Source organism: Typopeltis vanoorti, chromosome 4, assembly GCF_054136105.1.
Source record: "Typopeltis vanoorti isolate ZY-2024b chromosome 4, IOZ_Tvanoo_1.0, whole genome shotgun sequence".
NCBI classification, from domain to species: domain Eukaryota; kingdom Metazoa; phylum Arthropoda; class Arachnida; order Uropygi; family Thelyphonidae; genus Typopeltis; species Typopeltis vanoorti.
In genome coordinates, this window is record NC_143552.1 from 158,461,900 (window position 1) to 158,484,664 (window position 22,765).

The 22,765-nt window shown below is 35.0% G+C and overlaps 1 protein-coding gene across 1 annotated transcript in view; it reads right to left on the minus strand.

The window, feature by feature from the left end:
* The window catches only part of LOC150107790 (5-taurinomethyluridine-[tRNA] synthase subunit MTO1, mitochondrial), a 309,050-nt gene that overhangs the window by 142,930 nt on the left and 143,355 nt on the right, over positions 1-22,765 (minus strand). Inside the window, exon 10 of the mRNA XM_090391541.1 lies at positions 13,641-13,757. Within this exon, the coding sequence (XP_090247667.1) occupies positions 13,641-13,757 (117 nt within the window). The remainder of the gene's footprint in view (positions 1-13,640; positions 13,758-22,765) is intronic.

Consider the following 22,765-nt stretch of genomic DNA (forward strand, 5'->3'; position numbering starts at 1 on the left):
CGATGCTCGTTCGTTTTTCCCGGAAGACGCTAGGCGAGAGGATGTGCCGTGCAGAAGAATGTAGTAGAGAGAGGGCACCAAGGATGCACAATAAAAGGGGTTTGCTCCCCTTTCTCAGGGCTTTTTTCTGTGTTCCTGGTTCCTGATTTCTTGGACGTTGGATCTCTCTCTCTCTCGCCTCCTGATGGATTCCGGATCGCCCTTGGATGTTATGTGTCGGTACCCGTAGTTGCAGAGTCCTGGCTAGCTATCTCTTCAGAGCAGAATAGCTGACCGCGACCAAAGATCCGGCAATGGCAAAGGTGCGAGATCAGAGCGGGCATATCACCAGCCGTTTGGAAAGGCCAGATCGTGAGACTGGCTTTTCCAAACGGCCATAAGTGACCAAGTGGGCGAAAGCCAAAGGAAGGATTTGAGCTGTATTAGGCAAAGCTGTGAACAGAATGGACGAACCTGGTAACTTTGCAAAGAGATAGTAATGTACAGAAATTTGTTGTATATTATCCAGTTAGTTAAGAGGAAAGAAAATTGTAATGTAATGATTGAATATGGACAGTATTAGAGAACTTTAAATGCCTATTTAGCAGTAGCTAATTTCCATAAGACAAATTGTCTGGATGATTATAGATGATTATAACAAGTTTAATGTGAGAGACTAACATAATAGAATACTGATTAGAAGTATATAGTGTGTATATTGTGTGTGTGTGTGTGTGTTTAATGTTTATTTCAAGAGAAGGATTTATTGTTCATGTACTAGAGTGCTTAATTGTTTGATATAGTTTGATTTAGCATGACATTGAACTAACTGAATGTGAGATATGTCTAGTTGTATGTGTCTTAAGATTCCAATAAATATGTTTTGTCTTTTTATACCTGAGCTTTGCCTATGATATGAATTAAAACTACCACTCATTAATCTGAACCATGGGAGTGGGATTGAAAGAAAAGTATATTTTGTTGTTATAGAGGTTACGACTGCAAACTAGAATTCACATAGCCATAGTAGAGTGTTTAGTTAATGAGTTTAACATAATTGTGCATCAAAATCTGAGAAGGTCTCCCTGAATAAGAGTCCCCTCTATCCTAAGATATTGATTGCCGCAGCATAAAAAATAAATTTGTAAATATCTGAAAAGGAGACAGCCCCAGATAGAAATTTAAAGGATTCGTTCTGAATTAAGGAATAACCTTTAATAGTTAGGGTAAACACATGAGTAATCTAGGAATCGGCCAGAGATATAGAATTTGCCCTCCTCGTAGAGTGAGTACATAAGAAGTGATATAGATATTAAAGTCAGAAAATTCTTGGAAGAGTCTTGTAGTTATCGTAGAGAGGCAAATTTATAACGAAAGAAGATTATAAGAAAAGGCAAACGATGTAACAATATTAGTGAAACTTGGCTATCAGAATCAGATGTGGTAACTGAAAGTAAAGCAAAAGTATACTCAGGAAGGACAGACAAGATAAGAAAGGAGGGGGTACTACTAATGATATCTGATGATGTTAGTCAGTTAGGATAGAAATGCATGAAAGCAATAAAGAGTAATAACATCCCAATTAGCAGCGAGTTCCCGGCTACTGTGAAGTGAAGATTAACAAGATGAAATATATGGTTGGCTGCTGTTGTAGATCTGGTGGTTTAGCTGCTGGTGATGATGAAATGCAGCACCAATAACCCTGATTATGGATGACTTAAATTATTTGAGCATTGACTGAGTAGTAGAGAAATCTCATGATAAGAATAAAGGAAAATTTACTGAGCTGTTGTGAAATAACTTTCTAGCAGAATGAGAGAGAAAACTTGGAGTTAAAGAGTGTTAGATTTGATCATAACATCAAAAGGAGATCTCAGTTAAGAATGTGACTGTTTTCCCACCAGTGGGTGACAGTGATTATGTCATACTATGCTGGGAAGCAGCTAACTATATGGATGTTCCATTAGGAAAGTTACATGCTGAAGTACAAAGCTGGAAATTATGACAAATTAAGGAGAATACTATATTTGGTCTCATGGTATCAGGTACTGAATGGGAAGGCATAGAGAGCTTTAAAAAGTTGCTTAAATGAGGTAGTAGCTGAACGTGTTGCTAGAAGTTTGAAGAACAAGTAGGGTGGAAGTGAAGTGGATGTGCAACCTTATTAAGCAAGAGATCCATAAGAAGAAGATGATGTGAAAGGAATATTGTAAGAATAAGAGTGAGAGGTATCATGAAATGTATAAAGCACAGACCAGAAAAATCAGGAGTATTGTATGGAAAGCTAAATTGGAGGATGAAAAGAAAGTGATTGTGCAAGTTACAGGCAAGAATTTTATCATTATACTGCAAATAAAAGAAAGAGTGAATGTGGAAGAAGCTGATGAGACTATTGAAATAATGTATGCTCACCTGGCTAAGATCTATCAACCAGATGTATGAAACATGACACAGAGTGCTGTCATTACATCAAACAAAGAGACAGATATGTGTGAAATTGAGGTTCAAGAACTGTTGCATAACATGGAGGAGAATTTGGCAATAGGTACAGATGGAATATCAGCATATATGCTAAAGGAATGCTCATCTGAAATGGCTAGGTCCTTGATATGTTTGTGTAACTTGAGTCTCAGCATAGGAAAATTCATCAAGGAATGGAAAGAATAACGACAGCTCTGTCGTATAAAGGTAGTACAAAAACTAATGTATCTAACTATCAAACCTTTCGGTATTTCTAGAGTGGTGGTGAAGATTTTTTAGAAGTGGGTAAGAACTCAGAGAAATGGCTTGACAGACAACCACACTCTGCAAAGAGCAGCATGGATTTACTAAAGAGAGGTCGTGTTTTAGTAATTTACTCATATTTTATAATAATGTTACAGATGAGTTGGATAAAGGGAATGGATACACTACGACAATGTTGGACATTGCTAAGGCATTTGACAGGATGCCACATGAAAGGTTGTTGCATAAACTGGAAAATATGGGATTGGAATAAAAAAACTATTGAATTGGATAAGTGGGTGGCTGATGGACAGGTAACAGAAAAAGGTACAACCTGAGGTACACACACACACAGTGGTTTACCTCAGGGAATCAGCCCTTAGACCACTGTTATTTGATCTGATTCCAATGATATTGGAATGGACCTAACAGGGGATATTTAATTCATTTGCTGAGGCAATGCAATAAGGGATTCTACTGATATAGAGCACTTATAAAATGAATAGGCTGGAAATATGGGCCAAATGAAACCTTCCTTCACAAGAAGGTATATATATATACATCCAGTTTCATATCATCCTTTGCCGGCCTGGTTGGCCAAGTGGTTAGTGTGTTCTCCAGCCAAGAGGCTGTGGATTCAGATCCCACCAAGGGCATGGATGTTTGTGATTGTCCTACTGACTGTTTACCATATGTACTGCTGCAGCCTGTCCCCAGGGGGGTCACATTGGTGAGTACAGGCATGGCAAACCTGAGATACCCAAGATAGACCTGATCTTACTTCATAAAATATATAAATTGGTATATCATATCTGGAGACTGGTCTTCTACTCTTCTTTCCTGCTGCTTTCTCTTACTTCTTACTCCTTCCCCCCAGTGCTATTAGAGCAACTCGAGGGCAAGGGGGTGACTCTTTCCTCTCAAACTGTACTTTCCACTATCTACTAAAAAAAAAGTGGCTGAATTCAGGTCAAAGAGTGGTGGTTGACACTTGACAAAAACTTAACCATTGAAACCGAATGAACTCTAACTAACCTAAAGATACATGCCAGCTTGACCGTCGCCTGGTCAAACAAGGGTTGCGCCCAGTATTAGGGAATCAAGATAGTGAAAGCGAAAAATATGCTATTGGAACAAAACATCACCTAATAGACAGGAAAAACATAACAAGCATAGGAACATGGAATGTAAGAACTCTTCACCAGGAAGGAGCATTGGAAATACCACTGCATGAATTAGACAACTACCGATGGGAAGTGATTGAACTATGCAAAACCAGATGGACTGGAAAAGGAGAATTTCACCATGGACAGTACAAAATCTTAACTTCAAGCAGGAGGACAATAAACACCAAGAAGGAGTAGCACTTATATTAAAACCAAAGGCTCAAAACTCTTTATTGTCCTACAATCCTATCTCACCTAGGATAATTAAAACAAGATTTAAAATATCACCAGACAGACAAACCAAGAATATGATAGACTATATTATTGTAAACCAAAGATGGAAATCAAGTATCCTAAACTGCAGATTGTGGATCAGACCATAAGCTAGTATTAGCAAACCTAAGAATAAAGTTAAAATCTGGAAGCACTTTTAGAGTCAAAAGGAGACTGAATGTAAAAAAACTACAAGACAACAATATTCTAAGAAAATATCAACTTGAACTAGATAAAAACCTGAAGGAACTACCAAAACAGAATATAAACATCGAAGAACACTGGTGCAAATTAAAGGAAATAATATTAAATTCAGCAGAAAAAACAATAGGTTACACAGAAAGAGAAAGTAAAAAGGATTGGATCTCGAATGAAGTAAAAAGGTTAAACAATCAAAGGAAAAGCATGAAGCTAAAACAGAATTATAACAGAAATGAATATAATAGATTAACCAGAGAAATTAGAAAACTAGTTAAAAGAGACTAGAATAACTGGTTAGAAGAAAAATGCAAAATGGCAGAAAAGTTATCAAAAGAAAATAGCCTTCATGGATTATATAAACAAATAGACCAAATTAGTAAGACACGGACAACAAAAATTATAATGATCAAAAACAAAGAGGGACAACTAATTGAAAGTAAAACAAAAAGAATGGCCAGATGGGAAGAATACTTCAAAGATTTATATAATAAAAACAGCTCCCAGGATATTATGATTCCAGCCACTGAAATGGAAGAGGAAACAAATATCTTTACCAAAGAAATAATAGCACACAGCATAGAAAAACTCAAAACTCTAGGAAAGCACCTGGCATTGATCAAATACATGCAGAATTCTTAAAGGCAGGAAAGGAACAACTTTTGGAACCATTAAAAAACATTATTTGAAAGGATCTACAAAAACGAAGCAGTGCCTACTGATTGATTTAATATATACAAAAAAGGAGATAAAACAGAATGCAATATTACAGAGGCATTAGCCTCCTCAGTATTTCAAGTAAGGTTTTTACAAAAGTACTCCAAAAACAAATTAAGCCATATATAGAATGGGCATTAGGAAAAGAACAAGCCGGTTTCAGACCATGGCGAAGCACAATTGATCAACTATTCACCTTAAGACAGCTAACAGAAAAGACACTAGAGTACAACCAAAGTTGCTACATAAATTTCATAAACTTTCATCAGACATTTGATTCAATCCATAGAAGAGAACTATGGAGAACTATGGAAGAATTTGGAATTCCCAACAAAACCATAAGAATAATAAAGAATCTATATGAGAAATCTAAAAGTGCAGTACGAATGGAGGACACCTTTACCAACTGGTTCCACACAGAGAGCGTAGTAAGACAGGGATGCAATCTGTCACCAGACCTGTTCAATCTTAAACTGGAAGAAGCAACCAATAAGCAACCTTAAACAATGAAGACTCCGGAATCAAAATATATGGGAAATATGTGACAAATTTAAAATTTGCAGACGACATTGCATTACTTGCAAGCACAGAAGAAAAATTTACAGCGAATTTCTGATAAAATAAAAGAGGAGTGTATAAAATCTGGATTAAACATAAATATAGACAAAATAAAAATTATGCAAATAGGAAAAAGAAGCACTAATCTGAAAATTGAAATTGATAGTAAGAATCTAGAGCAGGAGAAAACTTCACCTATCTTGGAGGAGTTATTGAGTACAATGGTGAAATTATAAAAGATATAAACAGACAAATCAGTCAAGCATCCCAAACTTTTGGACGACTTAATAAAATATGGAAGTCAAGAGATATCAAACAAGTAACAAAAGTAAGAATCTATGAAACAATGGTCCTCCTAATACTTCTTTATGGAAGTGAATGCTGGAATCTCAAAAAGGCTGAAGAGAAAAAATTATTAGTTACTGAAATGGGTTGGCTAAGAAGATTACTTGGAGTATCTCTGCTGGATCGACTAAGAAAAGAAGACATAAGGAAACGACTAAAACAAGAAATAACAATAATAGACAAAATCCAAGAAAGAAGACTACAATGGTTTGGCCATGTGACCAGAATGAGAACAGAAAGACTACCATCTAAAGCCCTGAATACAATGATGGAAGGTAAAAGATCCAAAGGATGGCCCAGAATTAGATGGATAGACAAAATAAAAAAGGCCCTGAAAACCAAATCACAACAAGCGACACCAAACTGGACAGAATTGTTCTGACTCTCCCAGGACAGACAGAAGTGGAAAAAGTTCACTCGGCCTCATCATCATCATCCACATAGATGATGGAAGAGAGAAGAAGAAGAACCTGTGCCCTAGCAAGCACAGTACAACCTCTGATGTCTTTGTGCTATAAAAATCAAATCAACAGCTTTTGCACACACACACACAGATATTATCAAAAGTCTTGTACACATTGCATGTACAATTTGTTATTTGGACTTATTCCTATCAGAAGAATTAAATAAAATACAAATCACATAATTGTCTAACCACCATTCAGAAAATAATTGATAATTATCATCTTTTAGCTAGACTACAATCTGACGTGAAGAGGATTTCCATGCCCTACCTTAAAGGGACTTCTGAACAAATCTTCTTATTCCCATAGTTCATAATTGGACCACCAAGTAGATATCAGGAAATATTCCTCACACAAATCTTCCACTCAGTCCTTGATTGGCACTTAGCTTTCAGTTTTATAAATGAAGCACCTGTCAAATTTTTTATATTGTCTATCAGTTTGTTGTAGGTCTGATCTCTTTTCGAGTTCCTGGAATAATTTCTTCAAGAACTTGTATTGGGAGGTCATTAGGTCTGCTGATATGATCAAATCAGATGTACTGTTTTGTGCTAAGGCTTAAGTGTCAGAAGAAACTCATGTTTTTTTCCGACAAAGTTCCGAGGACAGTCACACAACCGAAACGGTTCCATTCCCCGTTAACCCTGCCCCAGTTGCCACATAAGTTTATCCCCCACACACACAAAAATGCACCCTAATTCAAAATAATATATGTATACATTTATATATATATTATTAATATTAACCTGGGTTATCCAAACTGATTTTCCCGTGTCTAAACATGGTTAAGACAAACTTGACTTGTTTGTCTGTTTGCTTACTTGGTAAATGGAGTAAAACAGGTTTAAAATTGCTTGGTATTTTGAACATTTTCTACTTCAAGTATGGATATGTATTCTTGACTGCATGCCTGGTCAGTGTTTTTTTTATCACTATGCTGTCATCACTGCTTGTTTCATTTAGCAGTTTTTCAAAGTAATTACTCCATACTTCAAGGATATCTTTTTCTCCTGTTTTCATGTCACCTTTATCATCTCTAACTACTTTTACAGCACTCTTTCCTCCATTCCTAAGCGTCTTCAAAAACCTCCAGAATATTTTGCCACCTTCTTGATATTTATTTTCTATATTCTTGCCAAAGTCCTCCCATGACTTTTATTTAGCTAGTTTTACACACTGTTTAGCTTTCTTACATTTGTCTCTGTATTCTGTAAGAGCAAAAGCTCACTTATTTGCCAGGAACTTTTGATATGCTTTCTTCTTTTCCTTCACTGCCTCTTTAACTTCCTGTGTCCACCAGAGAGTTCTGATTTTTTTATCCTTGCACACAACCTCACCACATGCCTCTCTGGCAGAATCAATCAATGTTTTCTTCAGAGTTTGCCACTGAATCTCCAAGGTTTGATTCCTGTTCTCAAACTCTTTCATTTTTTCTTCAATAATCTTAGTGTATTTTAGTCTACAGTTCACATCTGAGAGCTCCTGAACTTTTATTCGCTTTAAAACTTTCTTACATGTTATTCTTTTCAATACGAAATTCAGTTTTATCCTGCTCAAGACTAAATAGTAATCACTTCCAATTTCAAATCCTCTGTACACTGTGGTGTCCTGCACCAGGGAGAAAACATCACTATCAACAATAACATAGTCAATGAGACTTTTCTTATTCCTTGCCTCTTCTCTCCATGTGAATTTGTGCACATTTTTATGTTGGAACATGGTGTTAGTAATAACCAGTCCATGTCCTGAGCAGAAATCCAACAGGTGTTTGCCATTATTATTAGCTTTGCTCTTTTCTCCAAATTTTCCCTAAATATTTTTGTATGTCTCACAATCATTTCCTACTCTGCTATTTAGATCCCCAACAAGGACCAATTTTCATTTTTCATTGTGTCAATTGCTTTTTCTAAAGCATCAAAAAAATTCCTCCACTTCTATCTTAGTAGAACTTTCTGTGGGACCATAGGCACAAGTAACTCTCATTGTCTAGTTCCCCATTCTCATGTTTGCTCAAATCACTCTACTTGAGACTGTCTGCCATTCAAGAAGATTAGCCTCATATTTTGTGTTGAATACTATGGCTACTCCTTCTTTTCCTTGATTGTCATTGCCTGAATGGTATCTTTAGGAATTATCTATATCACCTCATTTCAAATGCAAGCAACCTCTTTTCATCTTCTTTTAGGAGGTCCAAGTTTCACTTCGCTATAGAAGTACTGAATTAACTAGTGTGCCAATAAGGTATAATCTGTTTGTAATTGAAAGCTTGTTATCTGTCCACAGTGGTTTTATTTTTTGGAGTGTTTTTGTTGTTGCTTTTACAATTTTTGTTCTAATATCCTGCCTTGATTTGCCATCTTTATTAAAAATATTGTCTAGATATTTAAACTAAACTTCTTCTATGGTTGTGTATCCTCAAGTAAGAATTTTTCAGTTTCTGCCATAGCACTTCTTTCTTGTTCAAAAGTAGAGATATTTGTCATTATTTTTGATTTTGCAGTATTTATGATTTAGCCATTTTTTTTAAGAGTATGAGCTAACTTTGTTGTGATTTCCTGCGTGTAAATATATGATCAATTGTACTCCCGTTCTTTATAAATGCAGTCTGGAATTCTGAAAAATTGGATTTCATTTTTGCTTCAATATGGTAGAGTAAGATTTCTTAAAATACTTTTCTTGGATGGCTGATGAGGTTAACTGTCCTAAAATTATTGCACGTTTATCTGTTTCCTTTTTTTTTTGGAATGGATATAACTGTGTGTTAATCATTTGGCCAGATCTCAGTGTTCCACCTGTTGGCAATTTTGTCGAATGTACAAACAATAGGTTCTCCTCTTTATTTAAGTAGTTCTGATGGAATATTGTCAATCCTGCTGTTTTTTATCTTCAAAAAACTCTTTTTACTTCTTAAGTATAGGATAATGACTGTTCTCTGTTATTGTTGGGACAATTCCCACTACGTTTTGTTGGTCCAAGCTATCATCATACTTCAATAATCATACCATCTATTTAATATTTTTTTTCTTGATCAATGATATGTATTCAATTCTCATCCTCAATTATCCAGCTCTTATGAACAAAAGGCTTTCTTAATTTCTTAACTATTTGGTATGATGTCCTATAGTTATTCTTATGAAGATTATACAAATTTCTTTGCATTTTATGGATAACCACTTGTTATTCAAGCTTTATCTCCCTTTTTAATCTGTCTATTCAAGTAATTACTGTTCACTGTTGTTTCCAATATGCTGAATTGGTTGTAATTTTCTCTGATGATCACAAAGCAGTAATATTTCTTAGGTGATTCAAGGTATAGTATTCAACACTAGTATTCAACAATAGCTATAGTATTCAACACTAAATATGAGGATAACCTTCTTGAATGGCAGGCAATATCATGTAGAGTGATGTGGGCTAATATCAAAATGGGAGAACTGGACAATGAGACTTATTTGTGCTTATGGTCCCACAGAAGGTTCTACCAAGGAAGAAATGCGGGAATTTTTTGAGGCATTAGAGAAAGCAGCTGGCTCAATGAAAAAGGAAAAGTTGGTCATTGTTGGAGATCTAAACAGCAGAGCAGGAAATGATTACCACACATATAGAAATGTTTTTGGAAAAATTTGAAGAAAACCGCAAAGCTAATAATAACGGTAAATGCCTGATGGATTTCTGTTCAGGACATGGATTAGTTATTACTAATACCATGTTCCAACATAAAAAATTGCACAAATTCACATGCAAGAAATAAGAAAAGTCTCATTTACTATGTTACAGTTGAGTGATGTTTTCCCACTGGTTCAGGATATAAGAGTATATAAATAGGAAGTAACAACTATTTAGTTTTTAGCAGGATAAAACTGAATTTCATATTGAAAACAAGAGTGTGTACAAAAGTTTTTTAAAATGAATCAATACCGAGCAGCTTTCAGAGATGAACTGTAGACTGAAACATCATTGAAGAAAAAATGAAAGAGTTTGAAAACAAGAACCAAACCTTGGTTCTTGTTTGGAGATTCAGTGGAAAATTCTGAAGAAAACACTGATTGAATGATTTAGCTAGAGAGGCATGTGGTGAGGTTGTCTGTAGGGATAGAAAAATCAGAACTCAATGGTGAACTCGGGAAGTTAAAGAGGCAGTAAAGGAAAAGAAGAAAGTATATTGAAAGTTCCTGGCAAGTAAGTCAGCTTACTCTTAGAGAACAGAGAAAAATGTAAGACAGCAAAGCACTGAGTAAAACTAGCTAAACAAGACTTATTGGTAAAAACATAGAAATTAAATATCAGGAAGGTGGCAAAATATTCTGGAAGCTATTGAAAAAGCTTAGAAATGGAGAAAAAAGTACTAAAAGGAATCAGAGATGATAAAGGTGACATGATAACTGAAGATAAAGATATTCTGAATATCTTTATCTTCAGTAATTACTTCGCAAGATTGCTAAATGAAACAAGCATTGTCAGCATGATAGCAGAAAACTCTCATGATAGTGATGAAATATATGGATTATACATATCCATACTTCTTGAAGTAAAGTCATCAAGAACCTGATATGTAGAAAGGTAGGTGGAGTAGATCAAATTTTTCCAGAAATGTCAAATATGGAGGTATAAAAGTTTTACAGTGGCTTCACTGCATAATTCAGAAGGCCTTGTCTTAGGGTCGAATTCCAGATGAGTGGAGCAGAGCTCTCATAGTACCCATCAATAAAAAAAAAAAGGAAAAAAAAAAGGGGGGGGGGAATAAAACTGAATGTGAGAATTACAGAGGTATTTTCCTACTGAGTGTTCCCGTTAAAATTTGTGCAAGTATACTTGAAAAATCACTAAGAATAATTGCAGAAGTTAAGCTTAGTGAAGAATAAGCTGGATTCAAGCCAAACAGAGGTTGTCAGGATCAGATTTTCACTTTAAGAAAAATATTCGAGAAATCTTGGAAATATAACAAGGATTTGTATTTAAGTTTTGATGATCTGGAAAAGGCATATGACAAGGTGCCAAGAGGAAAGCACTTCAAAACACTACAGTTGTACGATGTCAATGGGGGCATTATATCAAGCAATACTTAATCTTTATTTGAGCTGTAAGTAAGTCAGCAGTTAGAATTGAAAAGTACAGGAAGATGGTTTAATGTTAAATCTGGTGTCAGACAAGGATGTACATTATCACCTCTGTTATTCATTATCTATATGGAACACATTATGAAGGAAAGTAGCGTTAAACCTGATATCAAAACTAGAGATGTTAATCTCAGCTCTTTACTTTATGCGGATGATGTTATACTTCTAAATAAATCCGGTACAAGACTGCAGGATTTCCTGACTAAATTGAATAACTGTTATAATAGATTTGGTATGAAGGAGAGCAATAACAGGTCAAAGACAATAAAAATAGGCAGAAACATTGAAAACGTCAACTGTATATCCTGAATGGTGAACCTATAGAACAAGTAAAATATTTCAACTATTTAGGCACAATTTTTAGTGAAGATGATAAATTAAATATGGAAATAGACAACAGAATTAAATACAGCTGGTATGGTAGGAAGTCAACTGAATAAATTTTTATGGAATAAGAAAGAAATTATTCAAAACACTAAATTAGGTTTATTGGTATTCTAACCAATTTTAACTTATGGATCTGAGAGCTGGGTTAGAAATAAAACACTTGATCAAAGACTGGAGATCACAGATCCTTGAAACGTGTAAAACACTATGTCATTGTCCTAACCTTAATCGAACAAACTGCATGGCTATCTTCAAGTGTTGGAAAATAATCATCCTAAATTTCTCAGAAATGCTTTATTTGTTATTATTTTATTTATTTTTATTTTTTGAATTATATAGTGACGCTTGGCCTTGTTCCTTGGAACTTTAATAGTATTGAATGTTATAACCAATTCTTTTTCTGTCTTCCTGAATGAAGATGCTCATGTTACAGTGGGCAAAATATACAGGAGTTGATAATAAATTCTAGTTTCCTTTGCATGAGTTAAGCTGCTATTTAAAGTATTATTAAATGAGTTATGTACTGTGCTAGCTACATCAAGTCCAGAATGTTAAGTCACATCACCAGACATATTATGCAAAATCCTACTTGCAAAAAACCTTTTTATATGATTTTTTGGAATATATAATTTGTTGCATTAATGTTTGTAACCAGAATAGCTCTTTATATTATGCATGTTCTTCTGTGTTTTCTTAACTTAAAACAGATTTTGTTTAGAAATTTATTTTTTATTAAATAAAAAAATTGGTCAGTAGCTATCATCACAGATAAGTATATTTGTCTGTACATCACCACAGTAGTATGGCTTTTGAGTGCTGGAATCAAGAACTCGCAATTGAGACCTCAATGGAATGCTGTCGCATGCATATAATTCCTATTCATACTAAATATGGAAAAGGATGAGAAGTAAATTTTGACATTTCTCAAATTCTCAGCAACTGTTTGTTTCTGTATCTTGTTCCAGAGGGCTAAATGGACATTAAATGATGAGTAGTTTAGCAGTATAAATCATCTACAACATATCCTACAAAGTTCTTCAGAATATTTTTGAAAATGCAAGGAGTCTTCACACTGAAGCAAAAGGTTTATATAATGTTACTCTTAATGATTTTTGCTAGTAATCTGGATCATTTTTACATATTATTCATTAAGTATGCACTTCAGTAATGGACAAAAGTACATACTTATTATATATGTACTTCAGCCCATTACTGCTCTCTAGTGATGTCCCCCCCCAACAAAGCTCACAAAACCTTAAAAATAATTGCTTGTAGCACTAAACAGTTCTCACGCATCCTTGATGCTGTCTCTCATATGTTACATCTTGTTCGAACTTGATGCTTTCTGTTGCAGTAAGAGAAAGCTTTGTGTATAACACAGTCTTTGGAAAGACTTGTTGTGTCTTTAGGACATTTATAGGACTTTTCAAGTCATTAAAAAGAAAAATCCCTTAACTTTTTTTAATATTTATTAAATCCAAACATGGGCAGCTGCACTACCTATTATTATTACTGTTATTACTATTGTTGGAGGCTTGCACTAACCATTATTCATGCAATACCTATATCTTCTCCTTGAACACATTTACTAACAAAGTATTCACTTTTTTAGTGAAACTCAAAAAACACCTATAGCATATTAGTACTATGTGTGGGCATAAAAATGTCTAAAAATGTCCTTTCGTTAAGTTAATTAATATTTCCATACATACCTGGCCTTATCATTACAGCATTTTGAAGACCTGGAATAGTATTTATCATCTTTTGTTGAAGAGATTCTGGTAGAGTGCATGAAATGCCATTTGGATAAATAACATTAGTATTAAGACCTAGAGCAAAAAGAAAAATACCTGTTCAAAATGAGGTAATCTAACATCTGATTTCTTAAAACTCAAGAACCATTAAACAGCACTAAGAATGAATTAAATCATTTAATGGCTGCAATATTTTGATTCTGTTGCAGAGGCATCATCAGGAATAAAGTATAAGAATTCTAAAATGCACAAAAGCAACACAAGATCAAGTGGTAGACTATAAGCTTAAATCCCATGAAGGCATGCCTTCTATGGGTATTGGTAGGCAGTTGAATGATTCCCAGACCTCCCTATAAATAAGCAAGCGTGGATCGGTACATCCATTGAAGAATTTCACGGAAGGATATCTTATAATACTGCCAGCGAACTCCCCATGATCTCCCGAACTACTGCTCGCGTGACCCCGACTCTTCCCCTCCTCGAAATGCTTGCCACAGGAACAAAAAAATGAGAGAGAGAGATTTATCGGATTTACTGAAAGTGCCCTTAAGTCACCCATGCTTACGTTAGGTTTTGGCAGCAAAACACATATAATCCGGTGACCTTTGAGACTGATGTTGACCTTCAGTTTACTAGCCTAATCCTGTCTAATCTTTTTAGTTACACTTGCTTGCGGTTCTACATTCAGTTATTCTAACATTATAGTACTAAATTTATAGCCTATGTAAAATCGGTATAGGTGAAAAATAATTCTATTTTTCACCACAAGAGATTTTACACCAGTGTGTCGTATGTCTGTAGATGTGTGTGTTTGCAGGGCCGGTTTTCCTGCTTGCAGCAGGAAAAGCCCCAGATAAACTAGGGAGAAAAACCCTGCCATTCATGCCTAAGACCGGCTAACTTGGCTATGTTTGAGAAAGATCCTTGAGTTCCTCACATCAGCGATGGGAATCGAACCCAGGACACTCCTTTCCCAGGCATATGGTTACGATGCGCATAGCCACTCAGCTAACTGCACTGACAGAATATAAGTAACAGAACTAATCTGTGAAGGAAAACTGTTGATAGGAAATTAAGAATAATTAACTTAATCAAGTAGTGCTATCATAGTGGCTTAAACACCCCTTGAGTGTTCAGGAAATTCACAATGACGATGAAAATGGGGAGAATGATCGTGATGAATGCCTTCTGCTTAAAGAATTACTGATGCTTAATTTTTTGCTGCTTCTACAAAACTAGTAGTATATGTTATTAGTATAAAGAAATCCTATGAGAACATGGTTTTGCAACTTGGAATACCTTAACTGCAATGAATACAGGTGGACCTCAAATGATATCACTTTTAATGGACACGTAGCTCAGCTTCATGAAAAATTGCTTTTCTTGTAACTGTGATGGTCAAACTAAAGACCGCCACATTTTGTGATTAGAAAATAGCTAATTTGAGAGTTTGATATCAATGCAGAAAAGTGTTTCTCATCATTGTGAAGGCTGAAAATTTCCTTGTTACCAATCCACATTAAAGAGAGTTTGATGACTAGGTCCAATATATTAAAAATATATTTTTATTGCCCCACTTATTGGTACATTTATGTAAGAAAGTTCTTAGACTGGTATCTTAAATTTTACTGTGAGGAAAAAAAAAAGCAGTATGGAAGGAATTCAAAATTTTTTAGAACAGCAACAATTCCCAACATCTCAGATGAGAAACTATAGTTATGCAATGCAAAACGGAATGCAGTGCAGTGCAAGATATTCATTAAAGATATCTGTATTCACATTAGGGGTGCTTAAGGGTCAAAGCTGTATAACTGAGAGGAGACTTCCACATAGCCTTTAAAGTAATGCGGAGAACCGATCAGAGCTCATGACCTAATGTCCAATCCTCACCTTCTCGTGGTGCACCCTGTTGGGTATCTACTTTGATAATGAACGAACGAGGATGGGCTGGCAATTTGGGATTTAGCCGACCAAATTGTATTCTTATTGGTTAAACCAAAAAAAAAATGATGGTACAACATGACAAAATTTCATGCCAGATGGGGCGTCGCCCGGTTAAACAAGGCCCCCGTACTTTTCGCCAGGGAACTAGGGCGAACAGCGAAAAGTCAGCTACTGGAACAAATCTGAAAACAAACCACAACTCAACAACAGCAGAGTTAAAGATCGGTACTATCAATGTAAGAAGCCTGAATGGCAAAGAAATGGAGCTAGCTGAGGAATTAGATAAGTACCAGATCGACATAATAGGGGTGACTGAAACAAAAAAGACCAAAACTGGTGAGATCTTTCTAAGCAATAAATACAAAATGTTATATTCAGTCAATGACAATCAAGGAAAAGAAGGAGTAGCCATAGTATTCAACACAAAATACGAGGCTAATCTTCTTGAATGGCAGTTAGTCTCAAGTAGAGTAATGTGGGCAAATATGAGAATGGGGAACTGGACAATGAGACTTATTTGTGCCTATGGTCCCACAGAAGGTTCTACTAAGGTAGAAGTGGAAGAATTTTTTGACGCTCTAGAAAAAGCAACTGACACAATGAAAAAGGAAAAGTTGGTCTTTGTTGGGGATCTAAATAGCAGAGTAGGAAATGATTGTGAGACATACAAAAATATTTTGGGAAAATTTGGAGAAAAGAGCAAAGCTAATAATAATGGCAAATATCTGTTGGATTTCTGCTCAGGACATGGACTGGTTATTACTAACACCATGTTCCAACATAAAAATGTGCACAAATTCACATGGAGAGAAGAGGCTAGGAATAAGAAAAGTCTCACTGACTATGTTATTTTTGATAGTGATGTCTTCTCCCTGGTGCAGGACACCAGAGTGTACAGAGGATTTGAAATTGGAAGTGATCACTATTTAGTCTTGAGCAGGATAAAATTGAATTTCATATTGAAAAGAATAACATGTAAGAAAGTTTTAAAGCGAATAAAAGTTGAGCAGCTCTCAGATGTGAACTGTAGACTAAAATACAGAAAGATTATTGAAAAGAAAATGAAAGAGTTTGAGAACAGGAATCAAACCTTGGAGATTCAGTGGCAAACTCTGAAGAAAACATTGATTGATTCTGCCAGAGAGGCATGTGGTGAGGTTGTGTGCAAGGATAAAAAAATCAGAACTCCCTGGTGGACACAGGAAGTTAAAGAGGCAGTGAAGGAAAAGAAGAAAGCATATCAAAAGTTCCTGGCAAATAAGTCAGCTTTTACTCTTACAGAATACAGAGACAAATGTAAGAAAACTAAACAGTGTGTAAAACTATCTAAACAAAAGTCATGGGAGGACTTTGGCAAGAATATAGAAAATAAATATCAAAAAGGTGGCAAAATATTCTGGAGGTTGTTGAAGAAGCTTAGGAATGGAGGAAAGTGTGCTGTAAAAGGAATTACAGATGATAAAGGTGACATGAAAACAGGAGAAAAAGATATCCTTGAAGTATGGAGTAATTACTTTGAAAAACTGCTAAATGAAACAAGCAGTGATGACAGCACAGTGATAAAAAAACACTGACCAGGCATGCAGTCAAAAATACATATCCATACTTGAAGTAGAAAAAGCCATCAAAGGCTTGAAATGTGGAAAGGCAGCAGGAGTAGATGATATTCGACCAGAAATGCTGAAGTATGGTGGTATAAAAGTCTTACAGTGGCTGCACTGCATAGTTCAGAAAGCCTGGACAGAGGGACGAATTCCCGATGATTGGAGTAGAGCTCTCATAGTACCCATATATAAAAAGTGAAATAAAACTGAATGTGAGAATTACAGAGGTATTTCCCTACTGAGTGTTCCTGGCAAGATCTATGCCAGTATACTTGAGAAACAGTTGAGAAGAATTGTGGAAGAAAAGCTTGGTGAAGAACAAGCTGGATTCAGGCCAAATAGAGGCTGTCAGGATCAGATCTTCACTTTACGACAAATAGTCGAGAAAGCATGGGAATATAACAAAGATCTGTATTTAAGTTTTGTCGATTTGGAAAAGGCATATGACAAGGTGCCAAGAGAGAAGCTATTCAATACACTGCAGTTATATGGTGTCAATGGGACATTATATCAAGCAATACTTAGTCTTTATTTGAGTTGTAAGTCAGCAGTTAGAATTGAAGGAATTACAGTAAGATGGTTTAATGTTAAACCTGGTGTGAGACAAGGATGTACATTATCCCCTCTGTTATTCATTATCTATATGGATCCTATTATGAAGGAAAGTGGTATTAAACCTGATATCAAAATTGGAGATGTTAATGTCAGCTCTTTGCTTTATGCGGATGATGTTATACTTCTAAATAAATCCGCTACAAGTCTGCAAGATTCTCTGACTAAATTGAATAGCTGTTGTAATAGATATGGTATGAAGGTCAGCAATAGCAAGACAAAGACAATGAAAATAGGCAGAATCATTGAAAAATGTCAACTGTGTTGTGAATGGAGAACCTGTGGAACAAGTAAAATATTTCAGCTACTTAGGCACAATTTTTACTGAAGATGGTAAATTAAATATAGAAATAGACAACAGAATCAGCAAAGCTGATATGGCGGGAAGTCAATTGAATAAATTCATATGGAATAAGAGAGAAATTAGTCATAATACTAAATTAGCTGTATACAAGACAGTGTTCAAACCAGTTTTAACTTATGGATCTGAGAGCTGGGTCAAAAGTAAAACACTTGACCAAAGACTAGAGACCGCAGATATGAGAGTCCTGAGAAAGATTAGAGGCGTGAACAGATGGCATCAATGGCAATATCATATTAAAAACGAGGATATTAGGAAAGAACTTGACATTGTCAGCATCCAGGAATGCGTTAGCAGAGCTAATCTCAGGTAGTATGGTCACTTAAATAGAATGGGAGAGGAAAGATTAGCAAAACAAGTGTTCTCTGCCAGGTTGGCAGGAAAACGTCCCAGAGGAAGACCAAGATATAGGTGAATTGATACGGTACAAAGTGCCTTAGACGATAGAAATATAAGATCTGATAATGTTGGAGTCTTGACAAGTAACAGACTGATTTGGAGGAAAATTGTAGATAGGACGTTAGTAATGATGTAATTTTTTCATGTAGTACTGTCATATCCTGTACACCCCTTGAGGGTACATAGCAGGAATTTGATGATGATGATGTATTCACATTAAGAGTTCTTACATCTCCTATCACATAATATCCTTCTCACATATTTTATTATACACATTCTCAAAAGACAGATATAGCATTCAAACGTCCTTCAAGTTTAATAAAAAAATTAGCCCTTATCCATTTACCACAAGATCTTCTCAATAACCCAGATCATTCTGGCATCTTCAGTATTCCATGCTCCTGCAAACTGACATGTTTTGGTCATAAATGAACAGCTAATATGCAACTGCATGAACATAAAAAAATATGCCTGATATCTTCAACACATTCATCTGAAGTTGTGGAACATTGGATTCAGCATATAAACCTCTGTCAATATAAATGAGGTATTTCTAGAATCTACCACAGCTCTATAACAATTTCCTAACCTAACCTAAATATATATATGGGTGCCTCACTCTAATATAAATCTGGGAGATGAACATCATGAGAATGTTTGCTGAGTGATCATAATCCCTTCATGCACCCATAAATGGCACAAGTTAGCATTGTGGGTCCATTTTGAACTTGGTCTTGTTTGCCTTCCTGATGTTGCATCTACATGCACATACATATATCTCACATCCTTATACCTATGAAAATACTAAGGCAAAATATGGGTTAGCCATTTAATAACTAAATAAAAGTCAGTTAATTATTATCCCTTAACATTTATTTCTTCCTTTAAATTAAAAAAAAAAAAAAAACGAGTAAGAATAATCCATTCCAATAACCAGTATCCACATCAGTTTTCAATGAAATTCTCATTCTTATCTTGTATATTATTAGTAGGTTTAAGGAATTCATATAAAAATATGATACCATTCAAAATATATTGAATACTGACATTTCCTTTGCATCAATGTGAATACCTTCCCATTATGTGTTGGAATATTCATTACCCCTACTACATTTGTCATAATTTTTCTTTGGTTTCATTTCTTTATCCTACTGTAGCCTTTTAAATAAGCTGATTTTTTTATTCATTCTTTCTGCTAACATAAACAACTCAGAATTTTTTCATTTTCCTTATAGAAAGCTTTATTTAGATCATTTATTCTAGCATTCAAGCAACCATACTTTAAAAACATCATAACCATCAGGCACATATAAAATATTCCTTTCTTAATATCAATTTTAATATCAGCATATAGAGCACAATATGTGTCTAAAATAGCAAAGGACCTTGCTTATACAAGAGTGGTCTGAAAAGTTTTCGCCCTTGACCATAGATGGCAACACTATTGGCAATATTTTTTTTTTCTAAGTTGGTACATCTATCATAAGCATAAGCATCCATTTGAAATTGCAAGTTATTCTATTTAGTAGTTTGTTTTATACAGCTGTCTGAAGCAAAAGTGTTGTCTGTATCCCTTGAAATGGATAAAATTGAGTATAATGTGCTTATAAAATTCTTTGTAAAAGAAGGTTTAACGCCAAAAGAAATTCATTTGAAGTTCAGAACAGTTTATGGGCACTCTTCCCCTTCGTTTTCGACAACTAAGAAATGGGCTGCTGAGTTTAAACGTGGCCACTAGTCTTGAAGATGATTTGCGTGAAGGACGTCCAAAAAGTGTAACAACACCAGAAATCATATCATTGATCAAGTGCACGATATGGTATTGGATGACCGGCAAGTCAAAGTGAGTGAAATTGCTGAGACTATTCAAAGGAATGTATAGGATATATTTTGCATGAAGAATTGCAAATGAAAAAGCTCTGAGCAAGATGGGTGCTACAGTTGCTCACAGCAGATCAAAAACACACTCGCATGAAAATCTCTGAACAGTGCTTAGAGCGTTTTAATAAAGCTGATTTTGTGCATCGATTTATTACTATGGATGAGACTTGGATTCACCATTACACACCAATCCAAACAGCAGTCAAAACAGTGGACAGAAGCCAGTTGTTCAGCAGCAAAGAAGACAAAGTCGGTTCCATCAGCAGGAAAGGTCATGGCATCGGTATTTTGGGATGCTAAAGGAATTTTGTTTATTAATTATCTTGAAAAGGGTAAAGCAATAACCGGAGAATATTATTCTGATCTTTTAATCAGACTAGAAGAAAAAATTCACGAGAAAAGACTCGTTTGCAGCAGAAAAAAATCATCTTTCATCAGTACAATGTACCTGCCCACAAAGGTGTTTTGGCAATGGGAAAATTAAGAGATCTGCACTATGAATTGTTGAAACATCCACCCTATTCCCCGGATTTGGTTCCCTCTTACTTCTATATCTTCCCAAAATTAAAACTCTTCCTCAGCATTTTTCTTCGAATCAAGAGGTGATTGCAGCTGTAGAGGGGTACACGTATTTTGCAGATCTTACTGAGAACCACTACAGGGACGGGATAATGGCGCTGGAGCATCGCTGGAATAAATGTATTAGTCTTAAGAGAGACTATGTTAAAAAATTAAAATAATTTTGAAATTATAAATTCTTTTTTCATTGTTAGGGCAAGAACTTTTCAGTCCACCCTCTTATAAGGATTCTTTATTAAAAATTTCCTTTTAGTATTAAAAAAATTTTTTTTTAATATTCTTAAATTTAATAAATAACATGAAGGTAGCCATTTTGCTACCTTCATGTTATTTAGTTCTGATCTGCTTTTCAAATTCTTCTCTGTATTCTTGTTCAGCTATTTTTTTTTATGCCTAACTTAGAATTTTTATATTTTTCTTGATATTGTTCAAGAACACATGCTAACTCACTTACTTTTTTTTTTTTCTTTATATGGAATTCCCACTCATGAAAGGTTATGAGTGGGTTAAGACTTTTTTCTATTACATATATATATATATATATATTGTATTTTTATCGATTTTTGCATAGTCTAGAAAAAAACCTACTCTAGAGATCAAACATGAACTTTTTCAAGCCATTACAGGCCTCAAATAAGTGAGGAACTGACCTCACTGGGTGATGAAATTCATCTCCCACCTAAAGACAATCACAAACATCCATGCCCACAGCAGGATTCAAATCTACAGCCTGTTGGTTGGAGAATGGGTACAACAGGCATTCAGTCAACCAAGCGAAAATGAGTTATTGAAAGAAAGTTATTTTTTCATGGGCTGCTGTTCTTAATTTGAATTCTTATTTTACCCTCTTTACTGACAATTTCCCTTCACATTTTCTGCTGTCTATCCTCTCCACTATTCTCTTTGGGGAATAAAAGGTGTTGGAGGATTTTAGAAGATGATAGTTGACAAGCTGGTTCAAAATGAATCTTAATTTTTTTTTCAAATTTTGTCATTTATGCTATGAGAAAGTTGAACTCAGAGAAAAGAGGACTGAATATGATAGAGAATACTTAAGCGATATACAATTCACTGATGATATCAATGTAACAGCAACATCACCAAAAGAATTAGAACACATTATTACTGAATTAAATGAAGGAAGTCTGGAGATAGGCCTCCAAATAAATACAGATAAATCAAAAATAACGGAAATATTCCAAAAAAAAATAAACTGAAATAAACCAAAGACAGACTGAAATAGTGGTTCATACAAATATCTAGGACAAATCATTACAAACTTGATAATGAAATTTTAATGAAATAACAGCAAGATGGAACGTTTTTAACCATTATACAGAGATATTTAAAAGCAATTTACAAATTGCTTGAAAAGAAAGATCTACAATCAGTGTGTACTTCCAGCAATGACTTATGGTAGTGAAATCTGGAGTCTGACTAAGCAACACCTAGAGAAACTGAAAACACTTAAAAAATATGGAAAGTGCCATTTTGGAAATAACCCAGTTAGATAAAAAGAATAATACTTGGATAAGTAAGCAAACAAAGGAACAAATGGTGCCAGGCAGGACATGTGATGAGAATGTCTGACAACAGAATGGACATCAAGAACTGGTTATTAGAAACCAGTTCTTAGACCAGTGGTAAGATGGAATGATGATGAGGTAACAAGAAGTTATAAACATTTATGGTGGAGAGATGCA